General features: G+C 40.7%; 1 protein-coding gene across 1 annotated transcript in view; it reads left to right on the top strand.

The window, feature by feature from the left end:
* Positions 1–21,743, top strand: part of SND1 (staphylococcal nuclease and tudor domain containing 1) — a 438,355-nt gene that overhangs the window by 143,943 nt on the left and 272,669 nt on the right. Inside the window, exon 11 of the mRNA XM_026454383.2 lies at positions 10,970–11,059. Coding sequence (XP_026310168.1) covers positions 10,970–11,059 — 90 coding nt within the window. The remainder of the gene's footprint in view (positions 1–10,969; positions 11,060–21,743) is intronic.

Here is a 21,743-nt window from a genome sequence, read left to right on the forward strand (position 1 = left end):
CCAAAATGTTCCTTGAGTGTGAACTTAGACTTGCCTTAATTTGTACTAATTAGCCTGTTTCTGATTTTTTACAGTTTTGAAATAATTTTGCTTGGTTTTCACCACAAAGTCATAAGTAAGTCCAGATAAGTTTTATTTTGCTGAGTCTTTTTTTTTTTTCTTTTTTTCTTTTTTTTGCTATGGAGTCTCAGTCTGTCACCCAGGCTGGAGTGCATTGGCATGATCTCAGCTCACCCCATCCTCCACCTCCTGGGTTCAAGCGATTCTCCTATCTCAGCCTCCCATGTAGCTGGGATTACACATGCATGCCACCATGCTGGGCTAGTTTGTATTTTTAGTAGAGACAGGGTTTCACCGTGTTGGTCAGGCTGGTCTTGAACTCCTGACCTCAGGTGATCCACCCACCTCAGCCTCCCAATAGGTGCTGGGATTACAGGCATGAGCCACCGTGCCTGGGCTGTTTTGCTGATTCTTAAGAGGAAACCGAGGCAAGCCACCAAGTAGGAGGCCAGTGGTTGGGCCACAATCACTGTCAAGAGCCCAATAGATCAGCATCAAGCTGCTGCTCTTAGTCATTTGGTTGCCATGAAATATTCAGGGAACGTTTGATTTCAAGGTCGAGGGCAACTCTTTTCCTCATTGCCTTCCGGAGAACTGAACTCAAGCCTTGTTCTCTTGAAGAATTTGATGCCCTTTCTGCCTCATTATCCCAGGCTTACTGGCTGAATCCTCACTGTTCCTCTAGAAAAAGTAGCACAGACTTCATTCCCTCTTGGAGCAGAGTTTTACTTTCAGAGCACTTCGAGGGTGGGAGATGTTTGTGTCCGGTTACATGTTGAAAGCCATGCCTGCACAGGGAGAGGAAGATGAGGCAGGACCCCAGCATCTTTTTTGTTTTCAATTTTCTTCAGTGGGTGTGGGAGCCACTTTGCGGCTGGTGGCCCACCTTCTTGTGAGCCTTCATGTCCTTTCACATTTAGGTTTGTGAGGGGCGATGCTGTTCTTTTATTTCACCTTCCCCTCCCCCCCACCTTGTAGTAGTATTTGTAGCTAAGTGAAGGCACCACATATGGTTTGCTACTTGGATAATTGTTTGGGAGCCCCTGGAGCCTTTAAGCTATTTAAAGTCCTGACAGGGTCTTGGGGGAACAAAGACTTCATGCTTGGCTCCTGTTATTTCCTCCCTATCCTTCTCTCTGTCCTCTTTCCTCTCTCATCCTTACTGTGTATGAGCAGTAAATAGCAAGTGCTTCTGAAATACTCTTAGTTGGCTAATGTCATTGAGTAGAAGAACACTCTTTAGAGGCCGATTTTTTTTCTTACGTGATGGTCTTGAAAATGGTACCTTAATTTCAGGATGTGCAGGTTCCTGTGGTTATAATCATATACTGTGCACTGGAGATAACAGGTCAGTCTCTTTAAGGACATGAGGCTGCCTAAATTTGCTTTACTTCTTCCCACTTTTGGTCCTGTGAAATGCTGCTTCTCCTACTGGCAAGTTGCCAGGAGACATCTGTAACCAGGACTGTTTCTTAGAATTGCCACTGCCTCTTCTTTTCTGCTATCACCGTGGCTAGTGTGGGTCCAGACCCCTGGGTGGCTTTGTGGACTTGGGCAGGAAAGGAGACAAGACGTGCCTACTCTTGCCATTCCTGTCATGGCCAGGTTGGTTGGATTCTCAGATCCCACACCCAGGCTTCCAGTAGCTATAACTAAGGAATATTTGGAAATTTTGTTTCGTCACTGTTACTACAATGTTTCTTGGTGTCTTGTTTGTATAAAAGTTGGAGGGGTATTGAATTCTCCCATTGTTATTAACCTGCTTACTTTTTCTTTTATTTTTATTGAACTATTTTAGCATTAATCAAGTTCCCCAGGGTGGCTTTCGGCCTTTAATAAAACTCTAACCTCCTCTTTGTTTTATTGCCTTTGATTTAAAAGTCATGGGGCCAAGTGCCTAAAATATAGACATTTTTGTGGCCCAGAGACCTCCTTGCTACTTATTTAAAAATTCATGTGGCCAGATGCAGTGGCTCATGCCTATAATCCTAGCTCTTTGAAAGGCTGAGGCGGGAGGATGACTTGAACCCAGGAATTTGATATCAGCCCTGGTAACACAGCAAGACCCTGTCTCTACAAAAATTTAAAATAATTAGCTGGGTGTGGTGGTGCATACCTATAGTCCCAGCTACTTGGGAGGCTGAGGTGGAAGGATCATGTGAGCCTGGAACGTCAAGGCTGCAGTGAGCCCTTGTCACGCCATTGCACCAGGAGCAACAACATAGCGAGACTGTGTTAAAGAACAAAAATTAAAAAGCACATTTGTGGGAATCACACCAGAACTACTGAATCAGATTATCTGGTGTGGGCTTGATAGTCTGCAGGGTTATAAGCTCCCATGAGATTCTTAGGCACACTGAAACCTGACAACCACCGACAGGTGGTGATTGTCTTTTGGCAGTCAAAAACCAAGAGCTGTAGTGCCTGGCTCACAAGCCATGAGCCTCTGGGGTACCTGGGATCAAAATCCCAGCTTTGCCATTACTAGTTATGTGACATCAGGCAAATTACTTAAACTGTAAGCCTTAATTGCCTTCTGATAGAAGGGGGATCATGATCTTTACCAGGTAGGACTGCTATTAGCATTAAGCCTATTTGATAGGGTTATCTATAACTATTATTATTCTTTAAGTTCTGGTGCTTTTCACACGTGCTAATAGAGCCTTAAAGATGGGATCAGCAGAATCAAATAGGGTTGTCAGAAAGATTGAGAAATTGGAGGGTCCTACACAAGCAATGAAACACTTAAGGGAGGTAGTTATCTTCATAATCACCTCCTTCTAACCTCACACCTGTACACTCATGTAGATTCCAGTGTTTTTAAAAGTTTGATTTCCGTTTCTATTGTTTTCTATTTCTCTCTGCTTCCTGGAAGATATGCTAAATATATTGCATTGCTGTGAATTTGACACTTGCTCAGATCATGTCTCTGTTATAGACTGTATTTACTTTTAAGAGGTATTTTGAGTGGAGAGAATGAAATAGAGCTGGTTGGAAATAAAGCTGCTTTTTCTTTGAAACAACACTTGAGGTGTTTGGATCTGTGAGGCTTCTGTGTATGGTCCTTTAGGAATAGTTAGGTACCTTAGGAAGATAAAAGATACCTTCCATTCTGCCAAGGTGGTTACAATTTTAAACCTTCCTCCCGCTGCTAGCTTGTAGCTTCTAGTTATCAGACCTGCCTTTTATAGAAATGTGCTACTCTATGTGTTAAGGACCATAAAACAGTGGCTATCCCTGTGTGTTCTGTCTCCTGGATGCCAAGGGAATTGAAAGGTCCTTAATTGTAAATATGCCCAGGGCATGTGGTAATGCTCCTATTTTAAGTTATAATTGAAATGGAAATTGCAGCCTTTGTTTGTTAAAATAGCATGTGTGGCAGGGCAACTGGGACTGGTCCATTATTTACTGTTTGAAATCTTATCCATTTTAATCTGATCATGTCTGTAGTTCTTATTTTAATTCAACAATCAGTTTTAAGATCGTCATGGAGTATAATTCCTCTTGGGCACATTAATTCATATATTATAGTTGAGTCTCCTTTTAAAAATAAAAATCAAACTTGATTTTGATCCTGTCTATAGAACATTTGTAGTTAAATTATTTCCACTGCCTCACAGAAGGATATATCTGTGGAAGAGTATCCTTTTTTTTGAGGAAATAAATGGAATTTAGTGCATTTCTTATGAGGAAAAGAATGGCCAGTTATTCTGCTGAAGAGAGGAATAAAAGCATGAAATATTGGGAGAAATGGGAAAGGGTGATCAAAGAAGCTTTGGAGATTTTCTCTCCCCTCAACACTTTTGTCTTAAAAAAGAAATCTAAGTTTATAGAATAACATAACAAACATCTGGGTTCCTTTTTCAGCCTTGATATTCTTCCCTGTGTGCTTCAGAGCCTTGTATTTTTCCTTTTTACTGTTGTGTATTACAGACACAGTTGAAAGTCCCTGTGTACTTGTCCTCAACCCCATTTTTTCCCCTTCTCCTTTTCTCTTTCTCTCCCCACCCATTCCACATCAGTAACTATTGTGCATTTTTATTCTTTTGCTGCTTACATAGCTCTATGAATAATATACTATTGTTTGTATCTGTTTTTAGTCTCCTTTTATATGGGATTTTACTGTATCAGTCTACAACTTGCTTTTCCAGCTCAATTTTGTTTTTTTTAATCTGTCCATTTGCTGTGTTGCTCTAAATCAGCAAAACTACTGTGTATTCCATTGCTTGACTATACTATATCCAGTGTTAATATGGATGTTGTTACACTTGTCTTGCACATACGAGAATTTTCTGGGGCATGTACCTACCTTAAGTAGCATTTCGTAGTTAGAGGTATGTGTGTTACCACCTTTAACCAAACAGTGCCACATAGCACCATACCAAAGTATTTAAACTTTTTATAGTCCCATCAGTGGTTAAGGGGCATTCCTGTCTCCCCACATTCTTTAAAATATTTGCCAATATGATAGAGGTACTGTATCTCAATTTACATTTTTCTGACAATTATCAAGTTATACTTTTTTGCATACTTAATGTGTACTTGGAATTCTTTAGTGAAATACCTGTTTATATCCTTTGCCAATTCATCTGTGGGTTTATTTCTCTTTTTCTTATTGTTAGTTATTTACTGAGTAAATCAAAGTAATCAGAAGAGAACCCCCACCAGCTCTGAGTACCACATCTGTCCGCCCACCTACTGGAATCTGCATCCATCCATACACCTGCAGATGAACTACTGGTGCTCTGTGGAAAGCCATTCTGTCCATGGCATGGACATTGCTTTAGCAGTTCTCTTCTCTCTCTTCTTTGCTCACCACTAGACCATTGCCTGTTATTTCTCCAATCTGAAATCAAAAACAAAATCCTTATCTTCGCTCTGCCGCTTCCCTGCCAGGGAAGACGCATGCCACCATAGTCTCTTCGTACTCCTTCATGACACAGCTTTTGAAAGGACTGTATATACAGTTGACCCTTGAATAGTGTGGGATTTAGGAGTGGCAGCCTCCACATGGTCAAAAATTCATATATAGAACTTTTTTCTTTTTTTGAGAGGGAGTCTCCCTCTGTCGCCCAGGCTGGAGTGCAGTGGGTGCTATCTCAGCTCACTGCAGGCTCCGCCTCCCGGGTTCACACCATTCTCCTGCCTCGGCCTCCTGAGTAGCTGGGACTACAGGCACCCACCACCACGCCCAGCTAATTTTGTATTTTTAGTAGAGACAGGGTTTCACCATGTTAGCCAGGATGGTCTCGATCTCCTGACCTCGTGATCTACCTGCCTTGGCCTCCCGAAGTTCTGGGATTACAGGTGTGAGCCACTGCGCCCAGCCCTAGAACTTTTTATTCCCCCCAGAATTCAACTATTAATTGCCTACTGTTGACCAGAACAGGAGAGGTTGGTCTTGCTGTCACAGGAATGGCAGGGGCAGGAGGAAATCCACATATAAGTGGACCTGCACAGTTTAAACCCATGTCATTCAAGGATCAACTATTCTTGCTGTCCTCAGGTTTTTTTCTTACCATTCTCTTGTGCACCCATTTGTAGTTTCACCCAGGCTTGTACCCCTAGTGCTCTACCAAAACTATCCTCATCAAACTACCAATGACCCACACTTAGCTAGATCCAAAGTGCAAATCTTACTTCCCATTTTGCTTGCCTTAGTTTGTGGCATTTGACACAGTTGATGATTCCTTCTTGTCCATTTGTTTTCATTTCTTGGATTCCAGAACACAGCATTCTGGTATTTTCCTCCCGCCCTGCTTACTGGTTGCTCATTCTCAGTCTCCTGTTGCATATTCATGACCTTTTAATGTTAGAAGATACTACCTATATGCCAACAACTCCCAAACATGTTTTGCTGGTTCAGACCAAACTCCGTGTTTGTATACCCAACTGCCCATTCAACATCTCCACTCAGGTATCTAATAGCTGAAGCTTAGCACGTCTCCTGGTCTTACCCTTCTCCCTTCATCTATTCTACTGGTGATCCTCCCCATTTTATTTCATGACCCCAGCCATCTTTCCATTTGCTCAGATAAAAAAGGAGTCATTCTTGATTCCTCCTTTTCTTTCATTCCTAACGTTCCATCTGTCTTCTTTCAGAATGTTTCCAGTTCTGACCACTTCTTGCCTTCCTCACTGCTGCTGCCTTGATGTAATCTCCCATGATTTCCTGCCCAGATTACTATCATAATCTCCTAATTTGTCTCCTCTGCTCCATCCTTTTCTTGTCACAGTGTCTGTTCTCAACACAAAGGGCAAAATAATTCTTTCAAATGTGAAGTCAGCTCTGTGTCTTCATCTCCTGCTGCCTCCCCCTCCTGCATTCTGCTCTAGCTGCAGTGGTAGTGCCTTTGTTGCTAACATGCATTGGCTGTTATCTTTGCCTTTCTTCGGATGACTGGGCATCCCATACCTCTTTGAGTTTTTGATAAAATGTAATCTTAGTGAGGCCTGCCCTGATCTCATTAAAGCTGTGGCCCTGCACCCCTGTTCTCTCTCCTGCTCTCCATGTTCTTTCTTCCATTTCACTTATCCCCACTGTCAGTGCTTTCTTTGACTTTTCACTTCATTCATTATGTCCTTTTGGTACGGAACTTTTAAAATTTTAATGAAGCCACACGTTACAACCTTTTTTTAAATATATAATTTGTGACTTAAATTTTTTTTGTTTTTTACACTTTAAAAAATGCGATCAAATATACATAAAAAATTTACCATCTTCACCATTTTGAGTGTATATCAGTGGTAATAAATTTATATTCTTTTTTCTGCCTTCATTTCTCCCTCATTTATAAAAATCCTGCAGTATCCCAAGGTCATTTAGTTTTGTGGGTACAATGTTTAAGAATGGGCTAGGTAAAATTAGGCCTGAATGGGAGTTGTGAATAAGGACTTGATTCAAGTTCTCTTTCGTTCCCTCCTAATGGACATTGACCAGACTCCCAATTTTGGCAACCAGCCAAAAATACCTTCCTGAAAAAATGGTAGCTATATCTTCAGATGCTGAGATGTGGGTATTGGGCCTCCTTCCCGAACTGGTAAGAGGTACAGATGACTGACGTTACCTCTTCCATCTCTAATGTGAGTCATTGCAGGGCCTACATGCAATGTCATTTCTCAGGATGAACAGTGATTACAGCACCTATTGGTTTGTATATTATCCGCCCACGAGTTTATAAAGCAAGCACTTTTTCCTATTTTTATTTTTTAAAAAATGTTTCCATGTAAATTAGAATCTAAACTAGACAGTTCTTTTTAAGCAGGTAAGATTCAGCTAAAGTCCTGTTTTCTGAGAATACATTCCATACCTCAGTTGCCTCTTGGAGATTTCAAATGCTTTTATATACCTGGTAATTTGCAGGAATTGCTTTTATTTTGTGGTTTCTCAGGGACTTCTAATATCTCTCTTGTAAGATGTCTGCAGATGTCAATAACTACTAGCTCTGAGGGGTTAGAGTAACAAGATCATTCTGTGGTATCTTGTTTTCTGCTTGTGCTATTAGTTCTTTCTAGCTTCATGAGAGACATATAATCAGACTCTGAAGGTGCCCTGTTTCTTGTTGGGGTGTTTGTTGATACACTCTTTATTTTCCTTCATTCTTTTGAGGGTATTTTATCCTGTGAAGTGTCTTAAAAGCAAGATTCTTATTTAGACAGCCATTTTCAAACATTTAGTTGTACCTCATCCCATAATCTTCATTTGAAGTCGCATTGGAACAGTGTTTCTTACCTTTTATTCCTAGTTTTGGAATTACAGCCAACTGACATTCCCGTCTATCTCTATGCTGTTTCAGAATATGTAGGGAGACAGGTGTAGTGGCACATGCCTGTAGTCCTAGCCCCTCAGGAGGCTGAGGTGGGAGGACTGCCTGAAGCCAGAAGTTCAAGACTAGCCTGAGGAACATAGTAAGACCCTATATCTTTAAAAAAAAAAAAACCACATATATATATATAGAGAGAGAGAGAGAGAGAGAGAGAGGGTAAGGTGCAGGATTTTGGGTTCTGAGGCAAATCATAAGGCTTTGTAAGGTCAGTGTTGTTATTTTGTTCAATTCATTTTTGAAAATGTTCACTTTAGTAATCATGTAGCTACCCGCAGAAAATAGAATGTCCACTGTTGCTTGGTGAATATGAATACGCTGACACTTCTTTATTCCTGAGGGCTGATTCTGATAACCATTGATTTTGTCTTTATTAAAAATCCTGTTTATTACTGGCAACTGGTATCTTCTGTCTGGCAAGCATTCTTAGGTATGATTGAGTGCCATCACCAACTCTGCTTTACGGCTTGTATGTTATACTTGGCTCCTTAAGAGATCTCTAATTTGTAATCTATTTTTATAAAATATCCATAATCCTGTACATGTGTCCCTTGTGTTAACCAGCATTCCTCTAACCCAGGCAATTTCTACGCATCCCATTTTCTTTATTTTCTATAAGAAAACCTCAATGTTATTTTGTTCCTCTAAAGATTCTCGTGTTCATGGTCATTTTCTTCCCATTAGACAGTGGTCATGACACACCTGGGCCTTGATCAGAGCTCAGCCACCCCAGAGGCTTCTGTTTGGAGTATGTTGACTTCCACATATGATCTAGGAGAAGGAGCTACCTTAACTTTTTAGAAGAGCACTGGAATGATGATAATTATGCCCTCTGCCCCCACTTTTTTTTTTTAACAGGAAGTAGAAAACAGTTGGATAGTGAATATGAAACTCAAATTTCCTTGACACTGAAAGTGTTATCTGCATTCTCATAAGAGATTTTCTTGGTCATAGTCAATGAATTGAAATGTTGGTATTATGTGCTGGAGGCATAGAGGCTCAGTTTGCATCTAGGAGGAAACATCTATTTCATAGATCCCCTTAACCATAATATTGACCTTAGGATGATTTTTAAATGGGGCATTAAAATGATGAAGGCTCTTTACTTAAGAGTAGTGGCTACTTAGGAAAAAATGTAATATTTTCTTTGAGTACAGTTTGGACTACACAGAGGTGTCTTGTTTTGTCAGGTGCATAATAGATGGCAAAGGTTCGGCCAGGTTGGATAAGCATAGAGGATGTGGAATCAATTGTGTACATCTAGGGTAGGGGTTGGTCCTTGATTTTCTCCTTTCTTTCTATACTTTTTGCAAATATTTTCCTGGAGATTCTCAACTCTGCAAAGCAATCCTGTTCTCCTAGCATACTTTGTATGTATTCCTGGGTTAGGGGAATGCTGGTTAACACAAGGGACACATGTACAGGATTATGGATATTTTATAAAAATAAATTACAAATAGAGATCTCTTAAGGAGCCAAGTATAACATAAGATGTAAAGCAGAATTGGTGATGGCAGTCAATCATACCTAAGAATCCTTGCCAGACAGAAGATACCAGGTGCCACATTTGATCTTTGTGTATCCGTCTGCGTGTTTCTTTGGAGCTACTTAAGTCTAACTGTAATTATTGAGTACGTACTAATGAGGGAGGTACTGTACTTGGTTCTGGGGAGTTACAGAAAAACAAGGGATGGGTCTTTTTTGTCTTGGAACTTACAGGCTTCTGGGAGGGAAACATTAAAGTGAAGTATACCAACTGGTGTAGTCAAGATCTCTTATACAAAGACAAAAGTCTCTTGACTTACACATGTCATCATGACTCCACATTGGATTCCTACTCCTTTATCCTCCCTTTCTACACCATTTTCAGTTCCCGTTAATTCATTTCTTCAAGTGGTTCTCATTATCTCTTGGGCTCCTGTCCTTTCCTACTTCTGTTACCTTCATCTAGATAGACCCTCTTATATCATCTAAAAATGACATTGCTTAGAATAGCCACCTCTTTTAGGAAGAATCTGGGGCCCATGAGATAATGAAGTAAGTGTGTATGTGTTGACATACTGTTCCTTTCTGCCTCTCCTCTTTTGGTTTTTCTCTTTTTTCCAACTTTAATTTTCCTCCTATTTCTTTACTCTCCTGCAAACTCATATTAAATCTGACCTTGTCAATGAAACATTTCCTGATTACTTCTTTCCACTTCCCTGAACTCTTACAGCGTTTAGTCCCTAGTCTATATCACATGTATTAGCATAGCACTTAATCAAAACCGTTGGCCAGGTGTGATGGCTCATGCCTGTAATCCCAGCACTTTAGGTGGGAGGCCAAAGCAGGCGGGTCACTTGAGGTCAGGAGTTTGAGACCAGCCTGGCCAATATGGTGAAACCCCATCTGTACTAAAAATACAAAAATTAGCTGGGCGTGGTGGCACATGCTTGTAATCCCCAGTACTCTGGAGGCTAAGGCACAAGAATTACTTGAATCCAGGAGGCAGAGGTTGCAGTGAGCCAAGATCATGCCCTTGCTCTCCAGCCTGTCAACAGAGCAAGACTCTGTCTCAAAAAAAAAGAAGAAAAAAAAAAAAAACTGCTTTGTGTTGCTATTTCGTATCTGTAGGATTTCTTCTATTCCTATTTTAAGTTTCATAATTTTTGAGTCCAGGATTATACATGTATTTATAGAATGCTTTGTATGGAACTAACAGTTGGTAGGTGCTCAATAAAGATTTTTTGAGTAATAGAATTGGATTTAAAATATCTATAAATATTTGAAGTGTCCTAATACTTACTGAGCTTCTTCTGTAATACAGTTTATGCTACTGTGTCTCTTTTAAAGAGCACTTGTTTCCAGTTTGGGTGATTACAAACATGTTATTTCTTATTTGTGAGCCTGTTGTGTGAAAAAGGTAGCCCTATTCTCAATAAAGCATTTCAACCAAATACTTTTTAATCATTTATTATATGTCTTAACATTTAATATTTGCGATACTAAGAGGTAACCAATTTCAGACACATTCCTTTATCTTGTGCTGTTGGACGTGTTCATTTGATTTTGTTCATTGCTGATGTCATGTTTTATTTTACTTTTAGGATAAGAACAAGAAACTGCGTCCCCTGTATGACATTCCTTACATGTTTGAGGCCCGGGAATTTCTTCGAAAAAAGCTTATTGGGAAGAAGGTAAGAAATTGATGACAGAAGTATATTTGCAAGTGGTTGGGCTTAAGCTAATCTTTTGGAGGCAATTGTTGTAAGCCGGGCCCTTTACCAGCAGATGACACTCCTCCATCAAGTCAAGTGGAATTACTTTGATATGAAGAGAGGCGTGTTTATGTGTCAGAAACGGTACCCAATGGGAGAGGTTTAAAATTGGGGCCCTGACCACAGTTTGATTGCCAGTAGTCTCACAGCAGGGTCCGGGCTCAATTCCAGTTTTAATAATTGCATATTGCCCTGAGCTCCATTCAGTTGACTCTCTTGTTCTCTCCAGCCACCTTCATTAAATGTTCAGGGCTATGGGATTTACTAGTGAGGGAAGCTTGCTCTGTTTTCATGCTTCCGCTACTTCTGAGGGATAGGCTGGCTATAAGGGGAAGGGGGATGACCTGGACTATGAGCACGCCTGTTGTAATGCACTGTGGCATCAATGCTCCCTCTATTCTTCTGACTGGCAGAGTTTTCTGTCCCTTGTAAGAGTTTTTTTTTTCAGGAAGGGGTATATGGCTTCCTGTTAGTTCATGTGCAGAATTTTGTGTAGCTTGATGACTTTTTTTTTTTTTTTTTGGGAGAAAAGATCTTACTCTGTTGCCTAGTCTGGAGTGCAGTGGTGTGATCTCAGCTCAGTGCAACCTCTGCCCCCTGAGTTCAAGCATTTCTACCACCTCAGCCTCCTGAGTAGCTGGGACTACAGGTGTGCACCACCACGCCTGGCTAATTTTTGTATTTTTTGGTAGAGATGGAGTTTCACCATGTTGGCCAGGCTGATCTCGAACTCCTGACCTAAGGTGATCCATCCGCCTCAGCCTTCCAAAGTGCTGGGATTACAGGCATGAGCCATCATGCCCGGCCACATGTTGACTTTGTATTTCTAATGTAACAATTCGGAGGCCATAGATTTCATTTCTTTGTGTTCTTTGTTAGAACGTAATAGCCTGTGACTGGCCACAGAATTTGCATTCTGGGAATCTGATAGTGAGCCTTTGAGCATCCCCTCATTTTTCCTCATGTCCCAACCCTAAGAGTCCTGGGTAGTTTCTTATGTCCTGGATCAACAAAGAACATGAATGGGATGGTTCCTATGATAGTAATTGAAAGAATGCTATTCAAGGAGGTACTGTGATTCATCTTTTCCTCACTTAGTTTCAGTTTGGATTTAGTTTCCTCACTTAGTTTCAGTTTGGAGAAATGTATTTTGGGTCAGTTTTTATTGTAACTTCAGAAAGGCAAAACCATTTTTTTTAAATCTGGCCATAGCACACTAAAGCCATATTAGCTTTCCTTAACTGAACCACTGATAAGGAAAGGTTTTGTTTTTGTTTTTGTTTTCTTGAGACGGAGTCTCGCTCTGTTGCCCAGGCTGGAGTGCCGTGGCGTGATCTTGGCTCACCACAACCTCTGCCTCCCGAATTCAAGGAATTCTCCTGCCTCAGCCTTGCAAGTAGCTGGGACTACAGGCGCGTGCCACCATGGCTGGCTAATTTTTGTAGTTTTAGTAGAGATGGGGTTTCCCTATGTTGGCCGGGTTGGTCTTGAACTCCTAACCTCGTGATCCACCCACCTTGGCCTCCCAAAGTGCTGGGATTACAGGCATGGGCCACCATACCTGGCCTTGTGACAGGTTTAATAAGGCTCTGACTTTTGTACTAATACCAAAATGGTGTATCTTAATTATAAATACAGCCATTTTTATTGTATATCATAGTCACTAGGATGATAATTATAGTAAGAGATTTTGAAGTTGGACATAAGGTAAAATTGCTAATTTTGAGGAAGAGAAACCAAACTGGATTCTTGAAATGAGTATTAAATCTACTCAGGTTTCTTCAGAGAATAGGCTCATTTGTCATTGTACAAAACTTGACAGCATGCTGTATTCATTCGTGAAGTGGAGTGCGAATGATGGCTTTAAGCTTCTTTCAATTTCTAGATCTCCTGTTTTCTGATCAAATGTCTAACATCTTTATTCCACCAAGTTGATATCATTTCACTCATTTACTGGCTCATAAACAATTGCTTATAGATAGCCAAAGAATTTCTTCACAAGTTTGGGTTTCTATTGAAATTTATCTGAAATCACATTGAAAGGAGTGGCAGCACATATCTGATTTGTGTGCAGCCAGTTGTGTGGCATGTATTACGGCATTCACCTGGTTTCTTTGAATATTGCCCTAACCCTGATTCTGTTTCATCCCTGGGACCATAGATCATAGCTTATTGCAGTAGCTGCTGAATGGTCTCGGAAGGTTGGACCCAGGCTCTGCTCTCAAGGACTGTATGTCAGGCCATTGTAAAGTGTTCTGTCACAGGATAAAAGGACTGACCTCCAGTGTCAGATATGGAGTCAATTCTTAATCAATTAGGTTCCCTCTTGGTGAGAGAAGCCTCCTTTATTGGTTCCTGTGCAGCAGAGTTGATTGTATTCTATTTGTGCTGAGCTCAATTTTTGTTCCCCAGAGTGACATTGTATAAATGATGAATATTGTATCCCTGAGTAGTGAGTAGGATGCAACTCAGTTCTGCTGGGCTGGAACATTCCTGATGCAAACTGCTTTTCCTCACTCACCACCTGAAACCACTTGCCTGTCTTCTGGGACTATCACTTGCCACAGTGAACACCCATGTGCTCTGGCCTCTGGGAGCAGGCAGGGCAGTTACTGCCTCAGGGGAGTGGCTAGCACATCATTGCATATTTCTGCCAATTCCCTTCAGACCTCTGCAGCTGTTCAGCATGGCACGTGGTGATTAAGAGGCACCACGAGGGAGCATGTGTGTCTATGTGCCTGTGTGCATGAAAGCTGATTAGGGCAGCCTGTCACAGCTTAAGAAAGATAGTGGAGGTAAAATCATCTTCTCTGCCTGGACTATTATTTGACCTTCTCAGGGAGTCGATAATATGACAATTTTGAGGAGTTGCTAGAATGCAGAGAAATAAGATTGAAGGTAAACTGCTAAGGTGTTTTGTTGGCTTTGATGACCTCCTTCCTAGTTTTTGGAAATGGATTCACTTCCTAGATTTAATTCTGGATTAATGCCTTTAATTAAATTACCCATACTTCTCTTGGAGGTTTTGTTTTGTAATTTGTGAACTGGTGCCATTACTTGCCTTCCTTCTCTCATAAAGTTGAGTTATGAGAATCTAGGATGATAGTAGCATTTCATGTTTGTCCAGATGCCAGTAAAGTATATGGTTTGATTTTGCTTAATACTGTTTTTATATAGAATCTATCATAGCACTACTTTTTCAGTTATGATATATTCCTGGTTCTGAGATTATGAGAAGTGCATCAGTGTGCAACTAATCTGACATCATGAGGAGTGTTTTTCCCTTTCTTTGTTGGTTCTGCTGACTTTATTGCCTTTTCAACCCATTGCATGAATTTCAGTGTTATTTAATTAGATGTGCATGAGGGCTTTCGCTTTCAGAAGATGAGTATGTGCTGGTGCTAAACGGTGTGTGTGTGTGTGTTTCTAATTGAGAGAGTGGTAGAAGAATACGTATGTATCCTTGAAGCATTTTGGAAACTCCCTCAGTTGCCATACTGCCTAGTAGAACTCCCTTCCCATCTCCTGTTTACCATCTGCCCTCTTTCACTAAAATCTTGACTAAGGAATATTCACAGCAAAGAGTTTTGTGTTAATTTCTTCACGGGCTCAGCATGAAATGGAATTTGTAATAACTTTAACATGTTTTCTGGTTCTCCAGAATGATTTTCTCACTGTGTGAATAAGATGGTGAGACTGGTGTCCTTAGGCTGTGGTCCTCTTCTGATAACAGGGGCAGTCTTTTTCTGTGTTTATAATTTTTTTTTCCTTAATGCTTAGAGATCAGTTTGCATTGCCCTAGTCATTTTGCTTTCAGGAGAATAAGGTAGTAACTGAGATCTTCATTGGGATTTCCCTCCAGTTGTCTTGTAAAATATCTAAAGTTGAGACTCAATATGGTTTATCCATGTGATACAGTTTTTTAAAATGACATATGAGTCATTTCTATAGCTTCTGTCCCTTAATTGCAGAATTTCTATCACCATGCGAATCATTGTATTTAAACTTGGAATTTGTTTGGACAACTGGAGTTTCAAAAATGATGGAAAAGATGGAATTGCAAGAAGCCAGCGTGCATTGAAGCTTCAGTGCTGACAGTAGACGCTCATTGTAAACTGTCCTATTACCAGAGACTATCCTGAAAATATATGCCTATTCCTTTAATGTCTCTTTTACTATTTATTTTGAATGAGCAAATATTGGGGATGAGCCTCATTTGTAAACTAGCAGTGGTCTTTGTGTGGTTTTCATGCCATTGAAATTTGTTATATGAACTAACCCAGCTCATTTTAGGCACTTAAAATTGGGCATTTTTCTTGATCAGTGCAGACATTTGGGAAGTTATGGGGCTATAAATCATTTAGTGAGTTATTTCAAATCCAGATTGCCTTAGATTGTTCTCTTTTCAAAATCTGTCTGTCTTGAGGTATGTACTTTTAGATGTACATGATCTTCATGTGTACCAGATTGGAAATGATCTCCATGTGTACCATACTTAAAAATCCAGAATTTCCAAGACTAATCTCTTAATCTTCTGTCAGACAACTGGCTCTCCTCCAGTGTTATGGGAGTTACCCCGTTATCTATTGCTGTCAGACATCTTTGACACCCTCTTATTCCAGTCCCTCACCCAGTTCTGCTGGATATATATCTGAATGATGCCTCCTTTCCGGTGCACTGCTCCTACCTTGCTTATATCTCGTCTAGCCTGGACTCCTATGTGACCTTCCTACTGGTTTTGCCACAAGAATCAGGGTGTTAGACTGCCTCCTCATATCAGTAATCCAAAATCAATCTGGAAATGGTTAATATATGTAATGATATTATCTCTATTCTGGGTAAATGTGCTTCTGTGAGCTAGGTTGGCAACCCAACTACTGTTTATAGCCTTGTTTCTATGGAATAAAATAAAATATTCTAAATGTCTAAGCAGAGTTTTGGAGATGTGGCTCATTTGTAATTTGGTGGCTACCATTTTATGATTTTCATGCCGTTGAAATTTCTTCTGTGAAGTAGACAGACTTTTTTTTGGTAAAGCATTTGATAGAATGCCGATTATATCTTCAAGGGTTAGGACTGCTGTTTATTGGGTTCCCTCTTCGTAGTAAGCACTGAACTCTAAGAGCTTTGTTTTCACTCTTAATTTTCGCCTCCACTCTGCAAGATCTACATGCTGTTCTGGTCTTTACAGGTAAAGAAACTGGAACCCACAGAAAAGACTTTACTCAGATGCCAATGCTTTTAGTTGCTATGCTGAATTAAAGACTTTTGGAAATGTTTATTTCTGTGTTGTGTATACTGACTCAGATGTAGACAGGGTCGTGGTATTTTTGGAATAATGTCTGTTCTTGTATATAATACATACTTTACATGCTGCAAGAAAGTAGATTCTTCAGGTAGTCTGTAGCTATCAGGAGGTGGTAATGGCACTATATATCGGCCTTCAGAGTACCTTTAGCCCTCTAGACATTATCTCATTAGTCTTTGAGATGTCCCTGTGAAGTTGTGTTTCATCAAGTCGTTCTTCAGAGAAAAGCAGTGTCAGATTACATGTTCTTCGCCTAGGATATACAGCAATGTGAAGTCCTCGATAACATTGCTAAGCCGATTTTGAAGCTTGATTTCTCTTTCTCTTCGTTTCCTTGGCATAAATGCAACTTCTGGGAGCATCAGGGAGAAAGGAAGGACAGGTGTTGCTTTATCTTGGCACAGGGTCACGGAGAAGTTGAGGGGCACTGTAGGTGCTGGTCCCACCATACGAGAATAGATCTCCGAAGGTACCGGGAGTAACATTCCTTAGCAGGAGCAGTTTTTCAGTCTGCTAGTGAGAGCTCTTCAAGGGCACAGATCTTTCCTGAGGAGGGTTCCACCCTTCTCCCTGGCTATTTATCAAGGTTGTCCTTTTCCTTAAAAACACTTGTATGTTCTGTCTGTTGCAGTGTGTTACCTAATCAGCTGTGTTAAGTACAAAAAGCTGGTAGTCTGGGGATTCTTGTTCCTAATTACCTCTATTTAAGTTTGGATTTTATAAACATTTCTTTTGTCATCTCCACATTTTTCACCTCATATTAATTTGATTCATTCATGCTATGGAAAGTCCTTTACATTAATGATCAAAGCAGGCCCTAAGGTTGTGAATGCATTGTGATTTAAATTGACAGGTTTATACAAGGTTGCTTGTCCTTGCCTCCTCAGTGCCAGCTGTTCAATGTGGCTGTAAATTTTTTGAACAAATGACTGAAGATATTTGCCAAATTGAAAGCTGTTTTGAATGACTTGTAATTTCTGACCATGCATTTTTCTAGGAAGAGTTCTCCCACTTGGAAGTGGTAGTAATGTGTCAACATGCATTGGAGACCATGTTCATTTTAGATGCCCTTTACCCTGTGGGTTTTGGGAAGGATCCTAATCTTTTACCCCTTGATTTTTGAGCTCTCTTGTCTAGAGAAGGTTGATTAACAGAAATGACCGGAGTTGCCTGTTTCTGGAAGCTCAGCAAGGTAGCTTTCTTCCTGCTGCCACCTAAATGGTCTTTTCAATAATGAGTGTTTGGTTGTCTTTTGTTGTTGTTATTTTTCCTGCAGATTCTGAAAAGTACCCCTGTGCTTTGAGGACCATCAGGGTGTTGAGCTGAGCACACAGTTCTTTAGTGAAGTGTGTTATTTGTTGTTGTTGTTGTTTCTTGAGACAGAGTTTTGCTCTTGGAGCCCAGGCTGGAGTGCAAGCAATGGCAGGATCTTGGCTCACTGCAACTTCCACCTCCCAGGTTCAAGCGATTCACCTGCCTTAGCCTCCCAAGTAGCTGGGATTATAGGCGCCTGCTACCATACCTGGCTAATTTTTTGTATTTTTAGTAGAGATGGGGTTTCATCACGTTGGCCAGGCAGGTCTCGAACTCCTGACCTTAGGTGATCCACCTGCCTTGGCCTCCCAAAGTGCTGGGATTACAGGCATGAGCTACCACGCTCAGCCTTGAAGTGTGTTATTTGTATGATATATATTGTAATATCCTCTTCAAAAAGCATCTCTAAGTTAAATGAAGAAACTAGAGTTTTCAACTGCATTCCTGGAAATTTATTCTGTATGCTCACCTGAGGGAAATGATTTATTAGCTACCAGAATCCTCGAGATTCTCATATCTCTGGGTAATACTCTTGTATTAATTTGCTTATTATTAAAGACTTTCTTACTTGGACTGCCAAGTTGCTCATAGTTTTCTGGTGAATGTTCCTATATTTATAACATGATTTGTGGTCGGCTTGTCTTAAGCCACCCACTCCTGATCTTTTCAGCTAGGTTTCTGAAATGTCGTCCTTGGGGCTGGAACTTTCCATGCTTACTCTCTGCAAACCAAGATTTTATTTTAGGGGAGATTTGTGCTGAATCAGCTCAGCTGTGTTTGGGGGTAGGGAGAGGACAGGCTTTTTTTCCCACTTTAAAAATAACCCTTATGTGCCAAAAAACCCTATAAAATGTGCTGAATTGCAAATCTTCCAACTTCCTATACCTCTTGGTTTACAGAGAATAGATTCTTCTGAGCTTGGGCTTGATGATACTGTGCAGAATATCTTATGTTGTAGACGAGTGTAAAGTGAGGCTGGATGCAGATGTGCTCATTTGGAAAGGAAACCTGACTATTGCTGTCTTTTTTCAGTATTTTTTTCTCCAGCATACGAGCAGTTTTGTCCACTTATAAGGATCTATATAGGGATCCTAGATATAAATTTTCTAATGAGAAATAAGTTTGCTTGTGTATCTGCAAAAGAACCCATATCATTCAGAAAGAGTCCAATTGGAAAGCACCAGCATTCCAGGGTTTCTGTGTATGTGGCATCTCTTTTTGTTACACTGTGTAAAGTTGGGCTAATTTTTTAGTTTGCTTGAATATTTCTTTCCCAAGGGTATGAACAATTTGTTTATGTGTGAGAAGGTAGGATGCACAAGTATCTGTTAGTTCTAAGGTTGAAATTTGTCACCTTTTTATAGTTGGGTGGTAGAAGTGACATTTTAAAGGCTACATCTTCATAATTGAGGTCATGTAGTTGTAAGTTAAAAAATGAGCCCCTTGTTTTAATGTATTTAAAATCTGAGTGATACTTTCTGCTCTTATGTGAAAGAAATTATTTTTATTGATACCTAGAATTGCCTTTTTTTACTTTTACCTGAGCAGTTTTCTTCTTCTGGCAAAGCTTTAGGTATCCCTAAAGTGTAACAGTTCTATCCCATGAGTATTGCTAGCTTGGACAGTCCTTCCTGATGTTTTCATGATGATATGTGTAGTGGGTTGCATAGCATCTCCCCAGAATACCTATCTATCTCGAACCTTAGAATGTGACCTTATTTGGAAATAAGGTCTTTGCAGATGTAATTAAGTAAGTTAAAATGAAGTGATACTGGATTATGATGGACCCTAAATTCAATGACCGGTCTCCTAATAAGAAGAGGATCTATAGCCAGACGTGGTGGACTGCACCTGTAGTCCCAGCTACTCAGAAGGCTGAGATGGAAGGATTGCTTGAACCTAGGAGTTGGAGGCCTCAGTGAACCATGATCATGCCACTGCACTCTTGTCTGCGCAATAGAGTGAGACCCCAACTCTAGAAGAAGACGGAGAAGGAGGAGGGGGGATGGAGAGAATGAGGAGGAGGAGGAGGACTAGTATTGGGCACAGAGAGAAAGAGACCATGTGACAGTGGAGATAGAGATTGGAGTGGTTTTAGCTACAAGACAGGAAATGCTGCCAGTTGCCAGGGTGCATCAGCTAGGAAGAGGCAAGGAAGGATACCTCCCTGGGGCCTTTAGAGGTATAGTGACCCTGCCTACACCTTGATTTTCAACTTGGAGCTTTCGGAACTTTGAGGGGGTAGTTTGCGGTACTTTGTTATGGCAGCCCTGGGAAAGCAATTTAGCTTCTTATATCTGGTCACCTGACTCTTGGCCGAACCTCTTGTTTCTGGGTTTCTACTTCAGTAGTTAGTTTCTTTGCCAAGTAATCTGTGAGACAGGGTTTGATAATGTCAGCATTCTTTCGTTTCCGATTTCCTGCCTATTTTGTCTTGCTTCCTTTATTTATGTTTATTATTTCTGTCAATACTCCTCCTGGGTGGTAATGCCTTCCCTCCTGCAGACCAGCTGACTGTTGGTGTGGAGGAGTTGATACACCCAAGCAAATTTCCAGTGTCGTCCATAGGCTTACCTCCAAACCATTGTCCTGTTTTCTTTCCTTGAAGCACGAACACTGATGTACACTTAAGAAGGCTGCCCTGTCTCGTGGCCATCCTAGTCACAGGACCTCCATCACTTCTACTTAGTAATTAGCAGCATTTTGAAATATGATACACCCTGGGATAAATCATTCCTGGCAGTAGCTCTTGATGAGCCGTGCTCATCCCATTCAAGGTTGATGAATAGAACATTAGGAATAATTAGCACAAGACTATCTTCTGGAACACTGTCTCTTTTACATAGAGCATTATGTGGCACTGTGCAGGAATTTTCTTCAGTAACTATAGGAATCCCAGGTTTTCTCCTTAATCTGGCCTTTTTGGATAAGGTATTTTTTTCTGCAGCTTTGCCTTCTCACCTCTTCTGGCTTCAACAAGTGGGCTGGGCTGAACAGCAAGTAATCTCTGAAAACTAAGGTCAATAGTTGGTGTGTTTATTTTCTTTGGGACTCAGTCCCTGAAGCAGCTTTGGTCATGTGTAAACACTTGCTGTGTTAAGAAGGCCTTAATATGTTAACGAGTAGCCTAGTAATACCAATTCATTTCTCAAATTCTTTTTTTTTGTGTGACAGTGTCTCACTCTATCACCCAGGCTGGAGTGCAGTGACGTGATCTTGGCTCACTGCAACCTCCGCCTCCTGGGTTCAAGCGATTCTCATGCCCCAGCCTTCTGAGTAGTTGGACTACGGGCATGTACCACCAAGCCCAGCTAATTTTTGTATTTTTAGTAGAGATAGGGTTTCATCATGTTGGCCAAGCTGATCTCGAACTCCCGATCTCAGGTGATCTGTCTGCTTCGGCCTCCCAAAGTGTTGGGATTACAGGCATGAGCCACTCCGCCTAGCCAATTCATTTCTGTTATTCATTCAGGAAATATTTTTTGGACAACTACTCTGTGCCAAGCTTTGTTCTAGACGCTGGGGATAGAGCCTATTTTTATAGTACTAATATTTTAGAAAAGACACACAGTTGTTGGGTACCTTTGTAGAGGTGCAGTAAAGATGAATAAAATATCATCTCTGTTGCAAGTTGCTTACAGTCTAACTGGAGTAAGATGACATCCGTCATATGAGAAGTTGAATAAGAATAGATTTGAATAACTGGTAAGATAACAGAAATGTATCACTTGGTGGTATTTGATAAATATTAATGCGAAGTGTACTGATTGTGGTAATCTTTCACAGATAGGAGAGTTCTCACTTGCTGGGTGACCTTATGTATTTAATGGTCCCAGCTTCCAGTCATAATCCTGACTCTTAGGAATATTTCCCCTCCTAATTTCTTTCTCTGCTTGTAGATTTCTGCTTCCAGCTGCTGACTAGCGGATACCCAACTGCAGGGTCCAGTGGGTAATTGACATCTGTCATGTCCAAAATATA

This window comes from Piliocolobus tephrosceles, chromosome 8 (genome assembly GCF_002776525.5).
Source record: "Piliocolobus tephrosceles isolate RC106 chromosome 8, ASM277652v3, whole genome shotgun sequence".
Lineage (NCBI taxonomy): Eukaryota > Metazoa > Chordata > Mammalia > Primates > Cercopithecidae > Piliocolobus > Piliocolobus tephrosceles.